This window comes from Mustela putorius, unplaced genomic scaffold, assembly GCF_011764305.1.
Source record: "Mustela putorius furo isolate JIRA1106 unplaced genomic scaffold, ASM1176430v1.1 tig00000174_pilon_pilon_pilon, whole genome shotgun sequence".
Lineage (NCBI taxonomy): Eukaryota > Metazoa > Chordata > Mammalia > Carnivora > Mustelidae > Mustela > Mustela putorius.
Genome location: NW_025421304.1, coordinates 31,667,562 through 31,694,098, shown reverse-complemented (window position 1 = coordinate 31,694,098; position 26,537 = coordinate 31,667,562). Strand labels below are relative to the sequence as shown.

The 26,537-nt window shown below is 56.0% G+C and overlaps 1 protein-coding gene across 1 annotated transcript in view; it reads right to left on the bottom strand.

Moving 5' to 3' along the window:
* Positions 1-26,537, bottom strand: part of VAC14 (VAC14 component of PIKFYVE complex) — a 98,309-nt gene that overhangs the window by 34,360 nt on the left and 37,412 nt on the right. The window contains exons 13-14 of the mRNA XM_004754040.2: positions 15,662-15,818; positions 3,724-3,856 (exon numbers count right to left, since the gene is read on the bottom strand). Coding sequence (XP_004754097.1) covers positions 3,724-3,856; positions 15,662-15,818 — 290 coding nt within the window. The remainder of the gene's footprint in view (positions 1-3,723; positions 3,857-15,661; positions 15,819-26,537) is intronic.

Here is a 26,537-nt window from a genome sequence, read left to right as displayed (position 1 = left end):
GAGTCTGGAGGCCCCACTCCCACCCCCACCCCCCCAACAGAGGTGCAGCCTGGGAAAGCTGTGTGGAGGAGAAGAAACACTCCAGGGTCCCGAGGGAAATCAAGCATCTTCCTCTATGCCAAGACGCCCACCAGATGTTTGTCTTCAGCAACTCTGGCTGCTCTTGTCCTGTAGACGGCAAGCCCTCCTGCTCCCTGGGCTAAACACACTACTGTAGAAATGACGGCTTTTCACTAGTTTAACACCTGAGGGAGAGGGTTAAATCACTCTGTTTCTTATCAGGCCTGCGGCTTCATCTCAGCACTCTGCACAGACCACTACTATGCTTTTCTTTAAAGCTGTCAGCAAAAAAGAAGGAAATGAAATGAGAAGCAGACCGGCAGGCTGACGCTCCCAACGGCCGCTCCCCAGCAAACTCGGCTGAAGGGACTCACTCCCCCGTCTGATCACAGGAAGGCAGAGAGCCCGTGTCTTCAAGACCTCCTCCACATCTGATGCTGTGCTCTGTGCCCCCCCAAGAGCCTAGACTGGCTGGCGGGGACTGTGACCCAGGCTGGTCAGTGGCGGTGGGCCTACAGTGCCCGCGCTGCACAGGGGAAGCAGGTGCTGGTGCTGCTTCTTGCTGGGGGCGATGGCAGGCTGGACAAATGACGCCAAGGACCAGGAGGGACAAGTGGGAGGGGCCTAGCCCCGAGGTTCCTTCCATCCCGGCCCACCGGGTTCCTACGCCAGGGCCCAGGGTCACAGGCTGTGCAGAGCCTCGCAAGGCGCCCGGCCGCTGCACTCTCTCACGGAGGCGATGAACGGTGAGTGCGGAATTAGCAGAGCGCGAGGGTCTGCAGCTCAGCTCCCACCAAGCCTGGCAGGCACGGGGCTTCCTCTCTTTCCCTCTACAAAATGAGGATGCCCCTCCGCCCAGGAGGCTAAGAAGACACTAAGCAAGTAAAGCCTCACCACCCCGAGGCTATAAATGGGAATATGCAGTGGCTGCTGGGTCCCCAGCTTCAGGGAGCCCAGGGTCCCTGAGCAGGTGGGGAGGACACCGACGCGGGCCCTTGCTGCGCACACTTCTGCTTGGTGCAGCCTGGCATTCTGCTGACTGCTCTGAGTTCGCTCTCTCCGAGCCCCCTGATGGGACAAGGGAGGCTGCTGGAGGATGGAAAAACCCAACAGTCAGGTTCTCTGGAGGGGAACTAGTTACAAATGCCTTCTTCAAAGGCCTCTCTCTCCACTGGTGCCTGAAAGGCTTCCAGGCAAGGGGGAGCTCATCAAGTGAATGGACATGTCTGCAGTACGGAAAACCACGTAAAATACACTGTCACTCTTGTGGGGACAGACTGTCGCTCTCCCAGTGGGGGGTCTCCTGAGCCACTTCTAATCTCCACTTCAATCCCACGGACTGTCCAACTTGATGTGAAGTAAAACGGGCAGTCCTCCCCTTCTGGCCGAGTGGGGTAAGAATCTGCTTCTGTCCCTGTGTAACTGTGGGGCTCTCACCTGGGAGGATTCTGCTCCCAGGGGCTCGTGGGCCTGTCTGGGAACATTTCGGATGTTCCAGCTGGGAGGGCGGGTGCCGCTCCACAGCCCACAGCCCACAGCCCACAGGACGGGCCAGACCACCAGGGACCGTCCAGCCCCAACGCCAACAGCACCGAGCCTGCGAAAGCCTGCTCTCCATGACCTCAGAAGAGCAAGAGGGCCGGGACAGCCTCCCACCACCACAGGGACACCTTTGGTGGTCTGGACCATCAGAAGCCCCTCCCCCTCAATGGGCAGAGACTTCGTAGTCCTGCTTTGGCTTTCTGGCCAGGCGGGCCTGTCCCCTCCTGCAGCTCGGTCCTCTGACCCCATGCCCTCAACTCCACCCTCAGTCCTCAAGCGAGGGCCTTGGCAGGCAGCTCTGGATGAAGAGGGAAGGGCCTGCTCTCTCCGTTTCCCTCCCTCGGCTCACATCACGGCGGGGCAGGCTGCTGGCACGGCTCCCGGCAGACGCTTGTGGGCCTCACCTCCCCTCGCTGCCTCCTGCCACCCCGTTTTGCTTCTTCCCACCTCTCAGGGCCGCCTTCTCAGCCTCCTCTCCTGGCTTCTCTTTCTCCCCGACCACCACACACTGGAGCTCCCTGGGGCTCGGCCTCAGGCCCCTTCCCTGCCTCCTCTGCCCCTCTTTACCCCTGACCGTTCTTCTTCCCTAAGAAAGCAAGCTCCGCGAGGACGGAACCATCTAGAGCAGTACTCGGCAGAGTCAGTACTCAGTAATGCCATCTGCTGAATGAATGAGTGAGTGAGAGAAGGAAGGACTGAGCTATCCATTTCCACTTTTCTCTCTTGGGCACAGGTCCCTCTTCTCAGAGTCACGGGGCGCAACCTGCTTCATTCACCATCTCTCCTTTGATGTTACCAAAGCAATTCCAACTCAAACATGGGACCCTGCTCCCTCCAGAGCTCCCATCACAGGGACTACCACCACCAGCCAGAGTCCTGGTGTCACTCCCAACAGCCTGTCCCCTCAGGCCCTCACGTAATCAGTCACTAATCGATGATACATCTTACAAATTACAGAACGGTGCCGCTTCTTCCCATGCCCCTCCCAAGCAGCCACCATCTCCCACTTGGACAACAGCCTCCCACTGGTCTCCCACACGTCCGCCTTGCTGTCTCCACCCACCCCTTCTCCTCAGCAGCACAGGAATCTTTAAAAACACAAATCCGGTCATACCGTCCCCCCAACCCAAGCCCCTTCAGCGGCTCCCTCTGGCCTCGGGGAGAGGCCTCCAACCCCGGTGTGGCCAGCAAGGCTGGGCCCCTCTCCCGCTTGCCCTGTGGATCACACAAGAATGAATGCTCCGTGTTCTTTGCTGACTTGAAGACTCCGTACAGGCTGGACCCTCTGCCAACAATCCTCCAATCCCCAGACGCCACAGAGAGCCTCAGGAGCCTTCCCGACTGCACGCACCACTGTCTAGTCAGCTCCCCGAGCACCCTGGACGGCTCTTGAACCCCATCCCCCCCAGAGGTGCTTATTTCACGGGTCAGGGTGAGAGCCCTAGGTGACTGACAGGAAGCTACTGCTGTAGAGCACTGAAAGCTACTCAGACTATTCCAGAAAACTTCTCTCCCTGGCTTTGTGGGGGAGCCTGGAGAAATCTTTGCCCCATCTAGATTTTGGTCACTTTAAGGTCACACTCTTCTGTGACCCTGGCTACTTGGAGCTGAGGCGGCGGCAAAGGGCCAGAGCTCGCCATGTTGTTGGTGGCGGGCGTTCTAGAGGCCGACAGTGGCCGGAGCCCTGGGACTGGCCAAGGCCAGGCTCACACGACTCGAGATCCCAGCTTCGCTAGAGCGACTGCTGCCACCAACCTCGGCCAAACGCCGTGCGGGCAGCTGGGCACCCTTTTCGTGTTCCATCCAGCTCACCTACTTTCTTTGCCAAAGACTCCAACAAGGACACACGGACAGGACCTTTAACCTCCAGGGAAAACAGTGTCTCGACAAGTGGAAAAGTAATTCGTTCGTTCAAGAAATGGCGACATGCACCTGTCCCGTGTTGGCAGCACCAGCAGGCCCGATGTGAAGCTGGGGGCGCCTCTGCTTCTTTAGGAGTAAACGCGAAGGAAAAGGAGGGGGAGAGAAGCGGAGGAGAAAACGGCCGCAGGCAGCTCAGGCCTGGCGCGGCGCTCGGGGAGAAAACGGGCTGTGAGGAAGAGAAAGCGCGCCGAGTCTGACCTGATGATGAAAGCGCCTCTGGCCTCCAGGAGCTTGCGTTCACTGCTGAACCTCTTGAGAAGGTTGATCATGAACTTATAAAAGTAGGAGTTCATGGTGGGGGTGGAAGGAGAACATTCTAAGCCTTTGGTACCTGCAAGAAAGGGACAGAGCCAAGAGTTACTGTACGGCCCACAGCATGGGGGGACCCCCATGGAACATATGCCGTCGCAAATGCCAGAAAGGGGGTGTGTCGGGGGGTGCGGCTGTGTGCAGAGCGAGGTGAGGGAAAACCTTCAATCCAGGGCCTCGGGTCGACGGCAGGAAAGCAAGGACTATACAAGTACATGAGAACAAATACAACTGCTTACTGTACAAACACCCACTCACGGGTCCCCCTCTCCAGCCAGCCCCCAGTGACTTATCGAACATCTCCTATCTCGGAGACCCACTGCTACATGCTGGGAAATTTTTATAGAACACATCTGGACCTATCATCCCAATAAATAAAATGCACCTGGACTTCATTTTGGCTGGTTAAGGACAGGTGAGAAATCGAAAAGAAGAAAGGGGTAAAACTGGCATACGACCTCGACAGTCAACAAAACACACGCTCCTTGGGGCGCCTGGGTGGCTCAGTGGGTTAAGCCTCTGCCTTTGGCTCAGGTCATGATCTCAGGGTCCTGGCATCAAGCCCCTGAGTGGGGCTCTCTGCTCAGCAGGGAGCCTGCTTCCCCCTCTCTCTCTGCCTGCCTCTCTGCCTATTTGTGATCTCTGTCAAGTAAGTAAATAAAATCTTAAAAAAAAAAAAAAATCCCAAATCCAGAGTTGGCTTGAGAACCAGAAGCACATTCGGAGTAGCCCCCGATAAGCATCCTAGCTGAAAATACACCGAGGGCCAGGTCCAGTCCCCCCAGAGTCCCAGCCCATCACGGGTCCCTCCGCAAGGTATCGGTCATGGAGGGGATGACAGCAGGGCTGATGGAATGCCTGGCTGATCCCCACGTAGTACATTCATATGCCCCATGCGATCTTTGTTTTTTCTTTACCACCCATGCTGACCTCAACAGCACTGTTGGGAAGGTGTTAAGGATGGTAAGAATCTTCACTCCCTCTGCCCAAGGCACTAACAGGGCACAAAACGCACACACGACAGCTTGAGATACAATTCACGTATCATGAAGTTCACCCTTTTCAAGTGTACACTTCAGTGTATTTTACGACAGTATAGTCATAAAATCGTGCATCGATCACCACGAATTCCAAAACATCACCCAAAAAGAAACCTTGTACCCATTAGCTGCCCCTCCCCAACCTCCCCTCCTCCGGCTCCTGGCGATCATTAATCTACTTTCTGTCTCTGGATTTGCCTCTTCGGGAAATTTTGTACTAACGGAATCACACAGTAGGCAGCTTCTTTGACTCGGAGTGTTTTCAAGGTTCATCCACACTGTGGTACATATCCACTTTGTATTCATTTTTGTGGTTGGATAATACTTCATTGTATGGATATACCATATTTTATCCATTCATCAGTTGCTAGATATTTGGTTGTTCCCACTTTTTGGCTATTAAGAATAATGACGTGGGGCCCCTGGCTGCCTCGGTTGGTAGAGCATGTGACTCTTGTTCTTGGGGTCATGAGTTCGAGCCCCTCATTGGGCGCAGAGCTTACTTAATTAAAAAAAAAAAAAGGATAATGCTGCTGTGAATATTCATGCGTAAATTTTTGTGTAAACATGTTTTCATTTCTTTTGGTTGTATACCCAGGAGTGGAATTTCTGAATTACGTGGTTACTCTATATGTAACTTTTAAGGAACTGCCAGACCGTTTTCCATAAGGGCTAGATCATTTTACATTCCCACCAGTGGAGTGTGAGATTCCAATTTTCTCACATTCTTGCCAACACTTGTTATTACCTGTCTTTTGATTAGAGCCATCCTCATGGATGGGAAGTATCTCATTGCGGGTTTGATTTCCATTTTCCTGATGACTAATGACACTGAGCATCTTTTTATGGGCTTACTGGTTCTTGCAGATCTTTGGAGAAATGTCTATACAAGTCCTTTGCCCATTTAAAAACTGGGTTATTTGTCTTTTTATTGCAGAGTTGTAAGAGTTCTAGATACATGTCTCTTACCAAATGTATGATTTGCAGATATTTTCCTCCATTCTTTTTTTTTTTTCCTTCTAATGTCCTCCATGGTGTTCTTTGAAGCACAGGATTTTAAATTCTGATAAAGTCCAATTTATATATTTTTTTGGTTGCTTGTGCTGTTGCTGCCATATCTAGAAAGTATTACCTATTCCAAGGTCATAAAAATTTACCGACACGCCTCCTAAGAACTGTTTTTTTTAAAAATATAGCTCTTATACTTAGGTCTCTCATCTATTTTATTTTTTGTATATGGTGTGAGAAAGATGTCCAAATTCTTTTGCATGTAGATGGATACCTAACTGTCTTAGTATAACATGTTATCTTCTTTTTACTTTATAGGTGCTTTTTTTCAAGAAGTTTTTTTTGGAGTTTATTTATTTATTTAAGTAATCTCTATCCACAATGTGGAGCTCAAACTCATGACCCTGAGATCAAGAGTCACATGCTCTTCCAACTAAGCCAGCCAGCTGTCCTGATGCTTTTCCACATTGTATTTTTTCTAGCTTTATTGAGATAGCATTGCCTATACCATTATAGAAGTTCAAGGTGTACAACGTGTGGATTTCATACCTGGACACATTGCAAAAAACAGACACCACAGCACTCTGGAGTCAGCCAATACCTTCCTCATTGCACATAATTACCTTTTTTTTGTGTGTGTGAGAACATTTACCATCAACTGTCTCAAGAACTTTCAAGTATTATAGTATATTAATATGATAGTAATATTAACTATCATCACTGTTTTGTATGTTAGATGACCAGAACTTATTAAACTCTAACTGGAAGTTTGTACCCTTTGACCAGTATCTCCCCAACATGGTATCTTTCTTTTTTTTTTTTTTTTTTTAAGATTTTATTTATTTATTTGACAGAGAGAGAGCTCACAAGTACGCAGAGAGGCAGGCAGAGAGAGAGGAGGAACCAGGCTCACTGCCGAGCAGAGAACCTGATGCGGGGCTCGATCCTAGGACCCTAAGATCACGACCCGAGCTGAAGACAGAGGCTTAGCCCACTGAGCCACCCTGCTGCCCACCCCAACATGGTATCTTAATAGGCAACCAAGAGCTACCATTTACCAGGGACTTATTACGTGCTATGCGTGTGTAAAATCTTCACACATAGCATCTGATTAAATCTCAAAATAATCCTCGAAAATATGGGCTACTACTCTTCTCATTCTACAGGTAGAGAAGCTGTGAATTAGACTGAGGACTATCCGAAGTCACCGAGCTGACGAGTGGTGGTCTCGGAGTCCACGCAGCTGGTTTCAACAGCTCCGCCATGTTGCCCATCACTTGGGTGCTGGTGTTGGTGCAGTCTGGGGTTAGCAGGTTAGTGGGCGGTATGTTCCTAAACAAGGGGGAGAAGACTGGAATGAAGGCCCTGCCAAGACGGAGGACAGAGAGACAGTGGCACTGGCAGAAGCTGCGGAGGAAGCACGTGGCTGCAGCCCTCTGGGAACTCAGGGAGGACACCAGGGCAAGCACGGAGGCCAGCAGAGACATGTGGGCCATTAGGCGCCAGGCTGGCCTCTCTCTGGCCCTGAAGTCCTGACTTCCTGCCCAGACCAGGGAGAGGATGGCCACATACCTGTGTAGAACAGGGAACCAAGCTTGGCTGTGAGGGTCTATTGGGTCCCAGAAGCATCAGCCCCCCCGCACACAACACGAATGTACGGAACCATCCACAGGACCAGAAGCAAGGCCTACAGAGGCCCACGGGCTGACTTCACAAGATGCCAGTGGCCAGAAGAAGCAGTAAAACCCTCCTTTCAGGAGCTGTCTTTTTGCTCAATTCAGACTTCCCCGATGTCCTTGCACGGTGTGACTGGGAACGGGAAGGGGTGCCTTTCTGTTTTGTTTTGCCCAGCTGTGAATTACTCTGTGAGGATTCCTTACTAGGAGCCATACCTTCAAACTATTGTTTTTCAAACTATTGTCCTTTCTCCGGAGAGCCTCCTGGACAGCCCCTGCGAACTGTGTGCAAGGGGCAAGCCTCGAGTAAGAAGCCCAGTCCGAGGGCAGACCTCATTGAACTTCTTGATGTTTGCAGTTCGTTGTTCTGGGTCCCTGCCCAGAACAGCCTGGCCTGGGAGGTCCTGAGTGACTCTGGAATGGCAAGCAGTCTCTGCTCCCTGGCCCAGAGGGACTGTTTGCAGAATCAAGTGTCACATTCTTATAGATCGAATTACCCCGGGCCCAGCTGGGGCCCATCTCTGAAGAGGTGGCTGCAGATGCAGCTGCCAGAGCCCCTCCTCCCCGTCCCCGCACTGCCCCCGTGGTGGCCTGGCCGCACACCCCCAACGCCGGCTGCGTGTGTGAGCTGGAACCTTTTCCGCGCTCATCTGTGAGGGCTCCTGTGTCCTTGTCCCCTTTTTTGCTTCTGTATGTGCAACCCCAACCTACATCATTTCCAGGCTCAGGGTCATTTAGGTTCCAACATATTCCAAAGGACAAAGGTACCCAAATACGGAGTGACCATAAAGAAATCTTCCACAATGTGGGGCTATGGTCTCCATTCCCAAGGAGCTGGGTATCGCGGGCAGGCAGAAACATCGAGTGCGCTGTTCTAGAGTAAGGCTTTGGAGTCCTGGTTCAGATCAGATGTCTGCCTCTTACTAGCTGTCCAATTCTGGGCCAGTTTCTCCCCCAACCCTCAGTTTCTTCATTTGTAAGGTGGGGCCAATAAGATCCCCTTTCCTTTCATTCAAAGAGTTTTTTTTTTTTTTTTTTTTTTTTTTTTAATTAAGTAATCTTTAAGCCCGAGGTCGGGCTTGAACTCACGAGATCAAGAGACTGAGCCAGCCAGGCACACCCAGTAAGAGACCCTTTAAATGAGACAAAACATGTGATGCACCAGGCCCGGGGCCTGCCGCACAGTCCATGCTCAGTGAACAGGGGCTGCTGCTATTAGCAAACATGCCAGAAGCCGGGGCACAGCAAGGGGCAGACTGTGCCCGTCTCCCCGTCTCCCCCTCTTGGAATAGACGACCAAGGGCTGCGGGACAGTCTGGAAAGTCTCTTGAGCGGAGACTTCAGATCTGGGACGGTGTCCCAGGGCTCTGCTGGGAGGCAGGCAGGCTGTGAGAAGATGGGATCACCTGTGACTGTCCCCAGCCCCTGCCCCACATTTGGGGAGGGAGATCTGCCCGCCCCTCGGCTGACAGCTGGCCTGAGATGGTAGGAGACAAGGCTTGGGGCTGCTCTGAACACATTCTGGTCTTAGTCATAGCCCCCTCTGGGCCACACGATTAAGGCTCAACGACCAGGCCCGTATGGCAGCCCCCGGAGTCGAGGCCCCCTCGCAGGAGGGAGAGGAGCAGAGAGACATCTGGGAGAAGCCCCGGCGGATGACTCCCTCCCGTTCTCACGGTGCGGTGGCTGCTGGGAAAGCTTCCACAGCTCAGCCCTCCCGGCGCTCCCGTGTAAAGACTCTACGGAGAGCAGGAGGCTGCGTGCAAACCGTGGGGGCCGGGCGCCTGCCTGAGAGCCAGACCCGGCGGATGGGAGTGTCCGGGAGCTGCCAGGGCCTGCAGCTGCTGGGCAGGGATCTTTGTCCCTCAGGCTGTCCCAGCCGCCAGAACGGGCTCTCTCGAGGAGGAGCCTGGAAAGCTCCCTGCAATCCCGGCCCAACTGTGTCGAGAGGGCAGGTCTGGGCAAGGGCAGGAAACCCTTCCTGGGTGGGTTGGTCGAGGACAGGGTCCCCTTGGGGCTCCCCATGGACAGGGTGAGGGCCTCCTTGGTCTCTCCAGCCTCCATTTCCCACTGGCTCATCAGCCCCTTTTCTGAGGAACCAGCTCCTCAGGCCCCAGCTGGCTTGAGACAGAACCTGCGAGAATCAGGGCTGCAGGCGAGGGAGGAGGTGGTGGGGCGGAGAGACGGCAGACTCATGCTGCGAAGTGTTACTACAAGGAATGACAGGCCTCTCTGGGCTGAACTCACGTCTGCCCAGCAGCAGCGCACAGTACCTCTCCCCGCCTCTGGCTCAGCCTCCACAGCCGGGCAGGCAACCAGCCTCTTTTCTCCCACAAAAGCCACCTCTGCTGGGCTCTCCCACAGGTTGGGGCCCTGGGCCAGGTGCCGCTAGTCCTTTAGGAAGAGGCAGAGCCTGGACAGGAGCCCAGCGCCCAGCTCCGGGCAGGTGCCCCAACACTGTGCCCTGGGGAGCTGCAGGGCCGCCAGGGCCGGGAGGCTTTCGCTCGGCGGCACTGACCACAGCCTTGCGGGCCCGCTGAAGACGGGGTGCCAGTTGTTCTGGCTGGGGCCCAGCAAGGGGGCTGGGGACAAGCGGGCCTTGGGTCTCCAGAGAGGCATGCTCTTCAGGGGGCCCGGGAGCATGGGGTCTCCATTCCCCGACCCCGCCGGGGACCGGCCCCTGAGCTGAATGCCGCCCACCTGGCACTCCTCGTTGGAGAAGTCTGGACAAGCGGCTCTGGCAGGAAGTGCCCGTGACTGCTGGCTGGCCAAGGGGCAGACAGATGCTGTCGGGAGCGCTGGGAGTACAAACCCAGGCTGGTGGGGTGGGCGGCCAGGGAGCCAGCCGTGCAGATGGTGCTAAGTGAAACCTGATGTGGCGACATGAGGATCCACACAGCGCCTCACAAACAGCCTTCCCTGGGATGCTTTAGATTGAGTTTTGTGGCTATGACGTGAAGGAGCCTCACATGTCAGGATAAAAATAGCTCTGGCCTCAATAGGCAAAACGACTTACAGTTCAACAAAACCAGATGCAAAAGCCTTCATGGCCCGGCCCAGAGCCGGCGGGGTCCCTGCTGGCTCCCTGCCCTCTCGCCCGTCCCCTCCTCCGTGGCGGGGGGCATCTGGACCCTGCCGCCCAGAGCGTGTTGAGGAAAGGCCGGGGGGCTGGGGCAGATCCAGGCCCTGTGGCCAACTGGCAGGGCAGGCCTGAGGAAGTGACACCCTCTCTGGGGCCACTTCCTGTCTGGGAACCCCACGGGGTTAAGGAGCCTAGCACAGTGCCTGGCACGGGATTCCTCCGGGGTGGGGGCTGCATGACTGGGAGGCTGGCACGGAACCCAGGGACACAGGTGGGGAAGGGGCAGCTTCCCTTACGGGATCAAGGGGCTGGAAGAAAAGGCCTCGGACTCCAAGCAGCAGGGTCTCTCGAGGCGTGGAGCCTGCTGAATCGGAAGGCCCAGGCCCCAAGGCCACATGGATAAAAGGGTGGCAAAGACAGTTGTGACAACAGCACCCTTGGGACTCGATCTAAGGGGCAGTTACCATCTTTGCTGTGAGCCGGCCCAGCTGAGGCAGGGGAGCCCTCGGCCCTGGGCAGTGACCCACATCTGGGGGGCTTTCTAGCTGCCTGCTTCAGAGGAAGAGTTAAGCTAATGGGCCACGGCAGGTCCCTGGAGGAATTTCCAGCTGACAGAGCAGTAGAGAGGGGCGGCGCCAGGAACGACTGCTGCTGGGGGTGGGGGCAAGGGCGGCCCTGGAGAGACACAGGAGGAAGGGGCCTGAGGGCCATCTCGGAGACCGAGCCTGTGCTGCAGAGGGCTAGGCTGTCCACCTGGCGACAAGCAAAGACCTGCACAGTGGTGCTAGGGGAATGTTCGATATGGCACTGGTGACGGGGCGGCTGGGTCTGGCATCCCCTCCTTCCAGCATGTTAATGACTCTGAAAGGTACTAACCCCTCCTGGGCGCCCAACTGTGGGCATTCCGAGAGGAGTACAACTTAGAGCCTTCTGACCCTGGCACCCAAGCCATCTGGAAGAGTATGTAGGAAGGAGGCCTTTTAAGGCTCCAAGAGCAACAGAGAAGGCTTTTGGGGCTGGGAACTCGTCTGGTGTGGCTGGAGGAAGTGGAGGCAGGAGGCATGAGTGGCTGAGGCCACTGAGGCCAGAAGGGGGCCCCTGAAGTCACTGTGCAGAGGAGGGCTACCCTCCAGAGATAGGCCAGGCTGGGGCCGTGGCCCACTGCCCCACAGGAGAAGCATGGACTGCTGGCCTGGCCACCACTGCTCTGCTCCCCTCCTTGGGTGGTAGAATTTTCCAGGGCTGGCCAAGTGCTTTTCTCCTCTAAGCGTTGGGGTGAAGACAGGAGACTCTCAGGCTGGGCTCCTGGGTCAGCACCAACACCTACTACAACCTTCCTCTCCCAGCTAAGAATGACAACAGTGCTTTCTCTCACAGTTGTCGTGAGGAGTCGAGGGGCTAACCCACAGCGAATTTCCGTGAGGTGACACTCTGGACAACATCGTCCGGTCCTAACAAGCTTAATGTATTACAGTTACCGTTACTACTGGGAACAATGCCCAGGGATGGCTTCTTGGGTTTCTTCTAGAACTTGTTTGTAAATTTGGCCACACCAGCCAGGATGATAAGGAACGAAATGAAATCAGAATATTTCATCTCTGCCCATTTTTAGAGCCGGGTCAAACTCCACCTTGGACCTGAGAACCCCACAGGGCTCAATGATGTAAGCAGTTATCCCATTAAGAACGCGCCCACTTGGCTGGAAGGAAAGGAAAGGGAAGACCGGGTTTTGGGGGCAAACATCAGTCCTGGGCTGACCTCTGACCTCAGACAGCCACACTGCTGTGACGCCTAGCCAAGGCCGCTCCCTGTCCTGCAGCAGGAACATCCAGGGTCCAGGAGGGCCCAGCATGTTTCAAATAAGGGACTGATTCCGGAAGCCTCCTACTTCTGCTGAGCCTTTGGCTTGAAGGGGGCTCATCACCCCCCTCTCCTCAGAGCGTAGGGGGCCTCAGCCGGCGTCCCTGAGTGGAGACGGGCAGAGAATGCACAAAAGCTGCCCACCCAGAGGACCCCCAAGAGGTTGTTTCCATTTCATTTCACCAAATCGCAATTAGGAGACAGCAGGACTCGGGCTTCCCTCAGGGCTGCCTACCCAGGTAGCCCCCTCCTGAATGCCCCTGAGGTGAGCCTCTTCCCGGCCTGGGGCTCTGTGAAGGTCAGCAACCAAGTGGTGGTGGGAGAAGCAAGACCATCAGCTCTGCCCTGGAGGGGGCTGTCTGCACAAAGCCAGGTGGGAGGAATGCCCCCTGCAGGCAACTCTGCAGGCCCCAGGGACTGCAGCCAAGGTGCCTTAAGCCCCTGAGGCAGCTTCCCAGGTGGTGATGCTGCCCCAGCCCTCGAACTAAACCTGCACTATTTGAGTTTACAGACCCAGGGAGCAAGCAGGCTGGGCCACTGAGCTCCTTCCAAACGCAAGGATTTCATCTTTGCTCCACTCCCTGCCTCCCTGGCTTTCCAGAAAGACCCTTCCCTGCAGGGGTGGGGGCTCTCTATCCTAAAAGGACATAGCACAGCAGAGCCAGAGGAAAGCCAAATCCAAACAGGAAGAGGGGCTGGCCTTGTAGCCTCTGTCCACGTGCATGCCCGGATGGAAACAGAAAGAATGACCCTCTTGCATGCCTGAGAAGCTCTGGGAGAAGGAGCAGCCCACAGATGAATGACTGTACACTTCCTGCGTGCTTTCTGACCCAAACAGCCACCCCCCACGTCCTTGGTGCCTGGCCAGTGCCTTCCGCAAGGCGGCTGAAGCAGGAGAGGGGATGGGGCCCAGCTCTGGTTTCCTGTGCTCTTCTCTTTACTGGTTTGAACTTGACCTTTTGAAATCATGGACCCACTTAAAAAATCTGGTGCCAGCTGCGGACAGGCACGCACGTGTGGTTCCCACACTCTCTGTAGGGAACATGTCTCAGGCTGAGTGCACGTGGTGGCCCACAGTGCTGTGGATCCTTGAGGCAAGAAGTGATACTGACTGTAGGCACTTCCTTAGTGTTCTTTCCAGGATGGAATTTCTTCCATCTGGCACACTTGGTTGTTTTTCTATGAATTCAGGGTGAGTCCCTGGCTGATGTGAGCCAGTCCGACAGCCCTGGTAAGCTGGGGCAAATCTTCACCACCTCAGCCCCATCAGCAGCCCACCCACCTGGGCAGGGCCAGGAGCCAGGGTTCCGAGCACCTAGCTGTCTGAGACTCCCCTCAGCTCCTGCTCTCCAGCGGCTAAAAGGGGGGCTCCTGGAGCTCCCAGGTCTGGGCCTCCCCGGGGCACATGCCCCGCCCACTCCAGCAGACCTGGGCCCTGAGTCATTTGCCAGCACATCTCTCTGCTCATGAGTAAGCACTTTAAGAAGTCATCAGCTACTTGGTGCCCAGAGAAAGAGGCAAAACACCTTAGAGGTAGAGGGACAGATCTGGGAGTCCCGGAGACTGAGACAGAAGTCTCCTTCCCCTGCCCAAGGCTGCGCTGCCTCAGGTTTGGCCTCCCTCACCCTGAGGAGGAGAGAAGATTCCTTCTGGACAACTGCTTCCTGTGGAGGGAGATCTGAGGGCTGGCTCCGACCCACAGGATGCCTTCTCCTCGCTCTGCCCCTCTTGCAGTCACTTCTCACCCTCAGCCCCTCGCGGCTGCTCCTCCGCCCTCTCACCGAGACCCCACCCCCACGCCATGCCTTGCTGCCCACACTCAACCTCTGGCATTCTTGCCATCTGTCCCAGGGACTTAGGGGTGCCGAGCGCTGACGTGGGACACAGGATGGAGAACGGACTCCCGGGCTGCGCGACAGAGGGTGGGGACCTCCCTGAGTGTCCCAGGGTCAGGATGTGGGAGCCTCCCAAGCATGGCCTCTGACTGCCTGGAGGAAACTGGGCTCCTGGGCAAGGAAGCCGCTGCATCCTGGGGAAACAGGAGAAGGAAACTGTGCTGCCACCAGAGCCCCCTTCCTTGCTTTAGGCAGAAACAGCTGGCTACTTCCGACCAGTTGCAGGCACAGCCTGTGCAGCAGCAGTGGCCTGAAGCCTGGGGTCTTATGTGACACCCCACTGCAGGAGCTGGGGGAGCTCCTGACTTCACAAGTCACCAGGGAGATGTCTTTAGTGCACTGGCCTTCTGTGACTTGGCCTAGCAGCCCTGGGGTACGGCCAGGCCAGCAGGGCCCCGGGGGCTCCGCTGAGCAGGTGTTCTCAGAGCAGGGTACCAGAGCGCCTCCAGGGGCGCAGTCTGCTAGAGTGGCAGGACGGAAGCTGCCACTGCAAGGTCCTCAATCTTTTTGACTTTTGGCTTCGGCATCGAAGGAGGAGCCATCTAGGACCTTGTAACTGGATGTCAAGAACCACTCAGGAGACAAAGACATACCCCAGGCAAACACCCAAGATTTGCTGGGACTTTCCTATCAGCTTGCATCCTTGGCATTTCCCAGGATCATGTCCCTGGAGGGAACTGACGTCTGCCTGGGAGGGAGGAGTTGGGAGTTGCACTGGCCTAGGGAGGAGAGCCTCCTGCCATTTGGAAGGACCCCGAGGGGCGAGCCCCAGGAACACCATGGCCACCTTCAAGTCCAAGGACTGCCCAGAAACATCCTGTTTGAATCATCCCCTCTCTTGCCTGGGCTGCCTGCCATGTTGTTTGCTATTTTTAGCTCCCTGATGAGGAAGGAAATGGCTGCCTAGTCTTCCACCTGTGAGACCCAAGGCTCCAAAGCCCCCTGATTCCTGACTGGGGAGACGCTGCCCCAGCGAAAGAGACAATCAGCTGATTCAGATGGTTTTATATTTAGCTGATGGTTCAAAAGTATGAACAGAGCACGAAGATGAGAGAAAGGGGATGTGAGGGCCTCTTGCAGGGGCGGGGAGGCAGCAGGAGGGCAAGGTCGGCCTGCCTCTCAGAAAGCAGAGGCAACTTCTGACTGCTCACACACCTACTGGAGCTCTGGAGCTCAAGAGCGACAGCCCAGAGCGGCCAGTCTAGGACGAGAATGAGCACCAGCATTCCCAGGGCCCCTGGCTGTAGCCAGAAGGGGATTACTTACCGGGAGTATTCAGCAGGTTGGCTCTGCCAGGGGTGGGCACCTGAAGCTCTGAGTGGCTGACCCGGAGGTCAGGGCCATCCAGGGGGCCTGGGTCATCCGTCTGGCCTGCAGGGGAGGAAGCAATTTCTGCCAACACCTCTAGATCCTTCAGGATAACCTGGGGAGAAAAACAAAGGATGAAGGACAAGGGCCTCTGGAGAGCTGTGGCTGGAGACAGAGCGCTGCCTCCGGGGGGGCGGAGAGGGGTCTGCAGAGGGTGACAGGCTGGTGAAAGCCGGCAAGACTATGGCTGTTAATAGTGCTCAGAAAGTTCTGCAAAAGAAAGGATTGAAGAAAACACAGGCGAAGATGGGGGCAAGTGGAAGAAAGAAGCTGGAGTCAGGAGCATGGGAGTAAGCTTTCCCATGACCACTCCTCTCTAGTCCCCCAAGCAGGGATCTGAGAGGTCCCGGAAGATGTGGGACTCAGGCACCGGCGTGCAGCCCATGTGGTGTGTGTCCCTGGGCTCCTGGGCTGGCCATGCCCCAAGGTTAACCCTGTGAGGGACTGACAGTGCTCACTAGGCCATACGGCTGGTGTGTTGGCCACAGCTCGGCCCACTATCTGGCCACAGAGCAGATTCTCCTCCAGAGGTGACTCCAGGCTACCCTCTACAGTCAGAACGGGACTCTGGGCTCCAAGAAGGGGGACTTCCTCCTAGACATGTCGTTCAATTCTCAGCTGCCTCCCTGATGGTCCTACACAGGCCTGATCCCCACCTGCCACGTTCTTCCAGGGAAGACACAGAGGTGAGCACGGAGAACAGCTGGGCGTGAGCGCCGGTCGGTGATGTGTGTCACAAGGTTCCCCGGGGTTGCTTCAGAACCCAAAGCCCCCATGCCCTTCGAGGCTGCCTGCCCCCGCACAGCACTCATCCCCTCTTGCTCTTGCCGCACATCCAGCCAGCAGGGCGCTGAGCACGCTGCAGGGAGGCTGCCTGCCCCTTCCCTCCCCCGACTCCTCTCTGCTCACAAGAGGAACGTGCCTGGCCTAGCACACGTGTGCCCCCAGGACTGTCCGTGGTGCTCGGTGGGTGCCTGCTGGGCACGGACAGGTGACTAGGGACAGATGAATTGCCACGGCAACCACAGGCTTTGGTCCTGGACCTGTGGCAGTGACACAGAGCACCCGTGGCTGGGGTCACAGTGGGGTGGGGGGGTGGGTCGTGTGTACCAGGACAGACCAGCTGGCTGGAATATGGTGACAACAGTCAAGATAAGGCTACTGCAGGGCTTTTTATGGGATGGTGAAAATGTTCTGGAGTTAGATAGTAGTGATGGTCACACAACCTTGTAAATACGCTAAAAACCACTCAACTGTATATATTTTTTAAAAGACTTAAAAAAAATTATTTAAGAGAGAATGAGAGAGAGAGAGAGAGAGAGAGAGAGCAGGAGTGGGGGGCTGCGCGAGGGAGAAGCAGGCTCCCTGCTGAGCAAGGAGCCCAATGTGGAACTTGATCCCAAGACCCTGGGATCATGACCTGAGCTGACGGCAGACTCCTAACCTACTGAGCCACCCAGGTGCCCTGAACTGTGTATTTTAAAAGCGCAAATTTCATCTTAAAAAAAAAAAAATAAAAAAGGACAAAGCTACTATCCTCTCCTCGTAGCTTCAGAGTGGTTCCTGTCTCAGTGCAAGTGACCTGCCAATGTGTCCTCCTGCCTGGCCCTGGTCATCACTTCTGGTATCGTCTCTGTCAGCCCTGGCCCCAGGCCTGCTCCCAGCAGCACAGCGTGCCCAGCACTCAATTGTCCCACAAGCCCACGGTGGTTTTGTTCCCCATCCTGCCATGCTCCAGCCTCCTTTGGGCTGGATGCAGCACTCACTCACACACACGTCACCGCCCACGTCTAACTGAGTCCTTTCCATCGCTGCTCCCTGGCTCTCTGCACCACCGGGGTGCCCCCCCCCCCGGAGTGCCAGCCACTGTGCTGGGTGCTGGGGCCACAGGGGAATCCAACATGCCTCTGCCCACGGCCCAGCAGGGAGACCCATGCTCGCCTGGCCTCTCCTGCACAGGTATGTGTGATTTTGGAACATTCTGACCACAGGGTCTGCAGGGGACGGATCCATGCTGGCTGAAGATCGTGGCGGCTAAGCGGCCTAGACAGATGGCAGCAATGAGCGCGCTCCTGTGCCCAGGCCAAGAGCTGGGGGCCTGGTAGGGCGAGGCTCAGGAGCCGCGAGGCCCCGGCCATCTGCTCTCCAGGAAGCTCTCTACTTCGGCGGTGGTAGCAGAAGTGGACACCGGAGGGAGGGGGTGGGCTGGGGGAAAAGTCAGCCAGGGGGGTGACAGCACCGTGTTCCACGGAGACAGTGGCCTGAGCACGGGCCACGCACTCAAGATGCTCAACCGTCCAAGCAAGTCACGGTCTGAAGGGCAGGGAGGTGAGGTGAGAGCGACTAACTCAGGGCCTGCCTCAGAAAGTTAAACAGAGTCACCACACTTCGGCCCCCAGTGTCTACCCAAGAGGACCGAAAACGTGTCCACCCAGGACTCACACAGACGCGTTCGCAGCATCAGTGTTCATCACGGCTAGAAAACGGAAACAACCCAAATGTCCTGACACTGATTCTGATGTGCTTTTTCCTGATACCAGCTGGGGGTGGGGGTCCTATAGTTCAACTACAATTCAACTCAGTTCTGACCGGCTGCCTGGAGGGAGCGGCAGACCCCACAGGGTGAGGGCTCAGTCCTATGAGACTGCCTTTCCCTCCCCTCCCCCCGGCTTTAGGTGCCAATCACAAGGCCAGGATGTCGCTTGTGCTTCTGATGACTGGCTACAGAGCAGAGGTTCCCATGACCCACTCCTCGGGTTTGAGTCCTTTGCTAGAGCGGCTTGCGGTACTCAGAGAAACACTTTACTGACTAGATCACTGGTTTCATATAAAAAGATATAACTCAGGAACGGCCGGATAAAAGAGAGGCACAGGGCACAGTTTGTGCAAAGGAGCCCAGAGCTTCATACTCCCTGGGGTATCACTTTCCCCAAATCTCCAGATGGTCACCAATCCGGAAGCTCTCCAAACCCCATCCTATCGTTTTTCCAGAGGCTTCATCACATAGGTAGAGCTGATGAAATCCACTGGCTGTTGTCAGCTGGTTCAACCTCCGGGACCCCCTCTCTTCCTTGAACTTGGGTTGGAAGTTCAATGCTCTCATCTCGTGGTTGGTTCTCCTGGCAACCAGTCCCCCATCCTTTTGGGCATCCATGTTGTCTCACTAACCTAACAAAAGTCACCTATATTATTTTCAACACTCAGGAAATTCCAAGGGTTTTTGGACCTGTGTGCCCAAACGAGGAATGAAGCCCAAATACGCACTGTTCACTGGGTATCACAACAGCACAAACCCAAATGTCTAGCAACCGCTAAATGGCTAAGTAGAACGGGGCATATCCACGTGAGGACCCATTATTTGGCAAGAAAAAGAATGAAGTTCTGATACATGCTATAAAACAGATGAACCTTGAAGACATTTGCTAAGTAAGAGAAGCCAGATGCAAAAGGCCACATACTGTACGATCATTCCATTTATGTGAAGTGTTCAGACCAGGCAAATCTGTAGAGACAGAGCATAGCCTGTGGCTGCGGGGGGCTGGGGGAGGGAGACATGGGGAGCGACTGCTGGTTGATACAGGGTTTCTCTCTGGGATGGGAAAAATGTTCTGGGATTAGATAGTGATGTCTGCACAACCTTGTCAAAATAATAAAAATCCACTAAGGTGTATATTTTACTTTTTAAAAAGGTTTTTAAAGTTATCCTTACACCCAACATGGGGCTCAAACTCACGACCCCAAGATCAAGAGTTGCCTGTTCCACCAACTGAGCCAGCCAGGCACCCCTAAATTGTATACTTTAAAAGGGAGAATTTTATGGTTGACAAACTGTATCTAAAAAGAGAGAGAATCAAGTCAACCCCAAATCGGTGCCCTAAGTCCCAGTCCAGAGGTACGTGTACAGCAGTTTGCTCTTGCTGTGCCCACAGCCCAAGGTGGTGGGCCTTGCAGACTCTCCACAATCTTGCGCCTAGTTCTGACACCCCAGAAGGCTGAGGGCACTCAGGGAGGAGCCCTGTGTGCCTTCCTCTCCCAGCATCGGCCAGCCCTACTGTGGCCTGGAGCTGCAGGCTGCTCCTCCCCAGGCCGGCTGTGTGGCTGGGCCGAGGCACACATCCCCTTGGTGGCAAATCCTGGCGGTCAGATGTGGCCGGTGAGGAAAGTGCAGGGGCCGGGCTGGCACTCAGCTATATCCCGGCCCCACAAGAGCCATAGGGGCCCACACCAGGCTTCCGGCAGGTATTTATTCCCCTACCAGAAAAGATGCTTGTGAAGAACCACCGGCACCTGACAGGCCTGGCCCACCCTCGGAGCAGCCTGGGGGCTAGGCTGCAAAGGCCCAGGAGACCAGAGGAGGAAGCTCTCCTCTCCAGCTAGAATTAACCCCCTCATTAGCTCTCAGTCTCCTGGTGCAGACAGTGACCTGCTCAAGGGATCAGGGAGCCCGCTTCACTGGGCTTTGTGGTCAGAGTCCTGACTCGCAGTCAGTTAACTTCACCCCTCGGACCGCTCCCCCAGAGCCATAAGCACCCACTGTGGGCCAGGGGCTGTGCTGGCTGGAGAGACGAAGAGCAACCGGATGGCCCTGCCTCTCAACACAGTGACCCTGGGGAGGGAGACAGGCGGTCAACAAACACTTACAATGCCACGCATGTGCAGCCTGGCCTGTGGGGAACCAGAGGCTGCAGAAGTACCAGGCGAGTGGTCTGCTGGGGAACCAGGTGCAGAGGGAGGCACGCAAAGCATTCTCTTAACTAGTATCCACCTTTCACAGACACGGAGTCCAAGTCACATGGCACGATCCAGGAACCAGAGCTTTGATTCAGCTCTGGAGTGGGGCATGGGGTTGGGGTAGGTGTTACACAGCAGACAGCAGGCCCTAAATGGAGTCATTTGGGCTAAATCCCACCACACACCAAGACTTAATATCTATCATAATTGCAGTTTCAACGTTTGGCCAGTCAACAAGGAATTACCTGGTCAGCACTAGTGAGATAATCCTCCTAGCAGAACCCTTCCGGTCCTCTTAGAAAGGTGACCTTGCCTGAAACAATGCATTCTTTGCAAATAATTTTCTCTCTCTGCCCCTTTCTGCCTTTAAAAACCTCTCTTTTCCTACAGCTTCTCTCTATTGCTAGATGGGGATGTTACTGCCTGTTTCACGAACTGGAGAATAAAGCCACTGTGATCTTTAAATTTGCTCAGTTGAACTTTGGTTATTTAACAGAGGGCACAGCCAGAAATGAGGCAAAAGTTAGAGGCAGGGGCAGGTCCACCAAGAGCTATGACCCAGACAAAGAGGTGTGAACTTGGTTTTGCAGGTGATGGGGAGTCTGTTTCCTCACATATGCCAAAAGAGCTTCACCCTCAGAAGGCTGTCATCCTTATAGGAGACACTCCAAGTTCCCCTTCTGTTACGAGATTTTTGGTACCCCAGCTGAGCCTGGTCAGTGGTCCTGACTCAGGGACTGGGCAGGAACACCAACGCATATGTGCCGGGCTCCAGATTTCATTTCTCTACCAAAGAGAAAATCTGCATGGACATCTTTGTACCTCTTCCTCCAGCCCCACTGGAGAGCAGCAGCCAGCAAAAAATGTGTATTTTACATTTTGAATTCTCTTATTTTGGAAAGTTTAACACCAAATGGCAAATGAATGTAAATTATACTTCAGTTGCACAATTAAAGCCGGAGATGTTGTCTACAGGTTCCTTCAATCATCCCAGCCACTCCTCTGGTGCTTACGTATCAGAAGATTTATCTCTGGTCCTTGGGGACTGGCAAAAATCTGAAAGCTAGCCCTGCCTGGGACAATACCACATGTCCCTAACACACGAGAGTGTGCGTGCGCGCACACACACACACACACACACACACACACAGCACCCTCCTGGTTCTTTCCAATGGGAGTCCGAGAAGAGCACCACAATCTCCTTCAGCCTCCAAGACGCAAAGAGAGGAAGGGGCTGCCAAAAGGTCGGCAAGGAACAGCTTGAAAAAAGAGTGGGGAATCTGTGGGGACCACTCCAGGGCTCCTGGGCCCTGGAATCCAGATGCTGGCGCTCTCCTAGCTGACAGCAAATCCCACGGAGCCCTGGGGGCTGAACTTGAGGCTACGGAGTAATAATCCTGACACAGGCCTAGGCCAGGACTCTGCCTCTGCCCAGGGAGTGTGGAGCAGTCCGGGGAGGCAATGCTAAGGTGGGAGACGGTGCTAGGACCAAGCAACAGGGACCAAGGGAGAGCCGTGCTCTGCCTTCCGGCTGAACCTGGCTTTGAATCTCTGTGCCAGGCCAGCGTTTTGGGTGCTCCCAAAACCAAAACCAAGGGTTTTGGTCTGTAGACAAGGACACGGTGACCTCAGCAGCCTTGCTCGCAGGGCACCAGCTCAAGGCCTGGATGAAAGGCCCGCAGCTCGGCCGCTGGAAATGGAGTTCGCCCCCTTCCAAGGAGCAGGCTGGCTGGGCCCAAGCCTACGCTGGCCGGCAGTCCTGGCTCTGAGAACGAGGCAAGGCTCAAAGAAAGCAAGAGGAAGCCGCGCCAATTAGTATGCGCTACACAGCTTTTTGCAAAATGAATATAAAACACTTGTGCTTTCTTTTTGTGTGAGAGAAAGAGGGTGGGGGGGAGAGGGAGGAGGAAGAAGGTTATAAGAAAGCAATATTCTGCAGGGGCAGGAGTGCCTGCAGTTGCCATGGCAACAAGCTGGGGGGCGGGGGAGTGGTGGTAGGGAAGGCACATCAGCTGGTCCCGGGTCCTGGTCCCGGAGTGGGGTGAGCTGTGAGCTGGCCATCGGTGGACTGAAAGGCTTGGTGACAACTGGGAGGGGAAAACATCTGACAAAGCAACTCTGAGAGGAAGGCCGTGGTGGGGGAGGCGGTGGGGGGGGGCTACCCTCTGTGGCTTGGGGAGCAAGGTCAAGGAGGCCTAAAGATTCCTGAGCAAGCCCTTGCTTCTAGGAAACTTGACACCGGCCAAGGGCATATTCTGGCGTGGGAGGTAAGTGGCCATCTGGATGGGGCGCCTGCGGGCAGGCACCGCTCTGCACCCCAGCAGGCCACAGGCCGGATCTCCAGGGCGGCGCCGCCTTTCTTCTTTTTATTAGTCCGACCAGGCCCTCCCTGTCCCAACACCTTGTCCACAGAGCAGCCCTGGAAAACCCCTTGCTGTGGGAGGCCCCTTCTCTCACTCTCCCTGGCTGTGCTTTCGCCACCCTGGGAATGGCTGGAGACCCAGCGCTGAACGAGGCCGACTCCCTGGGCAGGGGGGTCCGTCCTGGCCTCCTACTGAGGCTCCTGACTCTGAAGTCCCAGGGCGAAGCAGCTCGCAGATGCTGACTGAACACTTGCTGACCGGCAGCGCCCGGCAGGAAATGGAAGACGCGGCTGGGTCTGAGCTTCTGCCAAGGGGATGGCTGGAGAGGCCTCCACTTCACTCTACCCACTTATCTCTAAGAAACTTTTGTCACAAGTTTGGCTCGGCCCCTGGTCAGCTGATTAGGCCCCAGATGTCAACTGGCTCAGCCTTCCAGCCCTCGAGGAGGGAAGGAAATCTTCACACTGGGCCCTCTCCAGTCCTAGTCAGAAGGAAGCTGCGAGAGTCTTTCCAAGGGACACAGCTAGGTGCTGGCAGGAAAGGTGAATTCGGGCTAAAGACCCTGGGGGCTAGGGTCTGGCCGGTGCAGGCCACTGCCAACGCTACGTGATGCTTCTGCCCACAGCCATGGGGCCACAGGGCTGCGCCTGAGATCTGGGTCAGGTCAGGCTGCTTCTTATTCTTGGGAAGTGGAGCTGAAAGGAAGCGTGGAAGCACCGAGGCCGGGCATCCCCGGAGCCTTGGGGCCTCTGCTTCCGGCCACACACAGGCCTGCTCGTCTCCTTCACAGGGGGTACAGGCCCAGCGGGTCAGGCCTCGAGTCTCTGACCACATACAGAATGGCTCCTGTGGCCTGTGGAGTCCGCCAAGGAACTGGCCCTAGGAAGTATCCTCTTGGGGGTACTGAGGAAGGCCATGGGATTTCCCACGGGCCCTAGGGCAGTCCCCCGTGGAGCTCTGGAGGAAAGCACCCAGCGGCAGCAGCCCGCACGAGGGCTGGAGGGTCCCGTCCCGGACACAGAAGGCAGCAATCGGGCCCAGCCAGGCCCGGGAAAGGGGTGGGGTTCCCAGAAAAGCTTCTGGCCAGAACGGGGTCAGAGTGGGCCAAGCCCAGCATCTCCTGGGTGTTCGGGGGCGGGTCCCTCAGCCCTGCCTTCTTCAGCAAAAGCAAGGAAAGCACTGCCAGAAATTCAGATTTGGAGGCGGGAGAGGATTGCTTAGGCTCCCATTGAGAAAACCACTCTGATTAAAAACCTCTTCGATCTCAGTAAAGCAAAAACAACTTAAAAAAGGAGAACTGTATCTTGTTTTTTGGCCTGACGTTGAACACACGCCAACAGGGATCGAGATTTTTCTTCTCCTCTTTTCTTTTTCCTTCCTTCCCGTTCCTTCCCTGCATTTTTAATAAACTTTGAAATCCTTCCCTAAGTGCCCAGTTCTGTGCCATATGTGTGGAAGGCCAGCATTTGGTGCTTATAGTTATGTCCCCTGAACAGTGACAGCACGGTGTGGGCTCTGGCTGCTTAAACCGTTCTAATCTCCATCCCTCGGAGGGTAGAGGAGAAGAGAAAGGCCGGCCCTGATAAGACGACTTGGAGGCCCGTTCCCAAGTCCCCCCACTGGGCACCGTCAATCCCGATCTTCCTCCTGGTGATGCCAGCCATCGCTCACTTGCATCCTGCCAGGCCCCCGTCCGGGGATGGGGGTGGGGGGTGCATCGCTCAGCGTTACACATTCTTGCTGAGAGCGGGCCGGAGGCTGGGGAAGGGCCTGCTGTGCTCCAGGCAGCATGGGAACGGAGCGCACACCGTGCGCACTCGGTTACCAGGTAATGAGCCGAGGGCCCAGCTGTCTCCGGGCACCCATCCATGGCAACTGGGAGAGCAGCGCCGGGCTCCCCATCCCCTGCCCTCCACCAGGCCTCTGCTTGACGCCAGTGTACGTGCTGGCGAGGCGCACCCGGCCCCAAGGAGACAGGTGTGCTCTGGCAGGGCTGGGGCCCAACGCAGGTGGGGGGAGGGGTGGCTCACCAGCCATGGCCCCTCCTCCGGTTTCGGAGCACATAGTGGACACAGTCTCTGCCCCTCCAAAGTGTGACAAGGGCTCTGGGAGGGTGTGAGGGCCCAGGACGCTGGGACACACAGAGGGGGTCCTGTGTGATGTGCAGGAGGAGGGGCGGTGTGAGACTAGGCTTCCAGGGGCATCTGAGCTGAGGTCTTGACCAAGTTACTTCCCTCCTTTGGGCCTCGGTTTCTGCTTCGGTGAAGTGGGGGACACAGCAGAGGCCACCCGGGAAGGGTTGCTGTGGAGATGTGCTAAGGTAATGCATGCTCGAGGCTGTCTGGCACAGGGTCTGGCAGGCAGCAAGTGAATGGAAAATACCAGAACCCAGGCGACGAGGCCTGACCTCAGAGAACAATTAAGGAGGTCTGGGTCAAGGCCGAAGCAGCTGGGTTTTAAAAAGCTCCAGAGGATTCTGACAGCGGCTCCTGTGTGGATGGCTCCACTGTGGGGCTGACATCTGGCTACCGGACCTTGACCTTTCTAGGTAAGATTACCGATCGCTTCCTGAGTTCAAGGGGAGAGGGGCGGGGGTGGGGGGGGTGGGGGGGTGGAGCAGGCAGTCAGGCCCAGGGCCAGGGAGTGTGCTCACCCCTGCAGGTCACTCACCCTGTAGCCTGGCCTCCCAAGAGCCACCAGCCCTGTCCCAGGGGAAGGCGGTTCCCAACTGGCTTTCCTTTGTGGAATCCCTCCTGTGCTGCTGGGCCCTCTATCAGGGAGGGCCTTATTCTCCCCTCCCGAGCCCCACCTCTGCCTTCCTTGGGAGCCTGGGGCCACCAGGCAGCAGGCCCCTTGCCCCCTGCATGTCCACTGGCTACTGTGCCAGCTTTGGCTTCTCACCTGCACATCAGGGGAAGGAGTCCACCTAGACAGAAACACGACAGACTCTGTGGGCACACAGACCTGCCTTCCCCAGAGCAGAATGCTGCCAGGCCGGCTGCGGTTACGTGGGTCCCCCTTCACTTGTGGCCGTCTCAGCAGGCACAATTCTAGAACCATCACCAAGGCGGTCCTCTCTCCTCCCCAGCAGTGATCTGCTGCCAGAACTCCTTTCTGAAGACCAAATCCTTCCAGGACCCCTAGCGGTGACTGCTGGTGCCTCCGCTGGGCTGTGGGTCCAGGCAGGCTTTCCCTGGGGACTGTGAGTACAGCCCTGAGAGTTCCCTGTTGCCCTTCTCCCTGCATGTTCCTCCCTCCTCTCACTCTCTCTCAGAAGCCCCCAAGGAGAGCCCACAGGAAGAGCCGTGTGGGTGAGCGCCCTGTGTCCTCAGCATGGCCCCGGGGCAGGAGGTGGGGGGGGCGGTGGCTCGGGGAGGCGATGGCAGGCAAGGGCCCTCTCCTGTTCGTGCTGTCCCTGCCGGGACCCCAGCTTACGTCCCTAGGCTGGGGGAACTCTCGGCAAGAGGAACCACGTTCTTGGTTGTGGCCACCATGTGGCCCATTGGCTTTCTGGCTGGTATCTGCCCCACAGGCGTGACCTGACTGTAAAGGAATCCTGGGGACTGAGGAGTTGTTTTTGTTTGTTTTGGAGAGTGGAGGCAATGAACGCTGGACTGAAAGGAAAACTGAGGCAGGGATCTCAGGAGGAGGAGCAAACCCCATTCATCTGGGAGATGGTC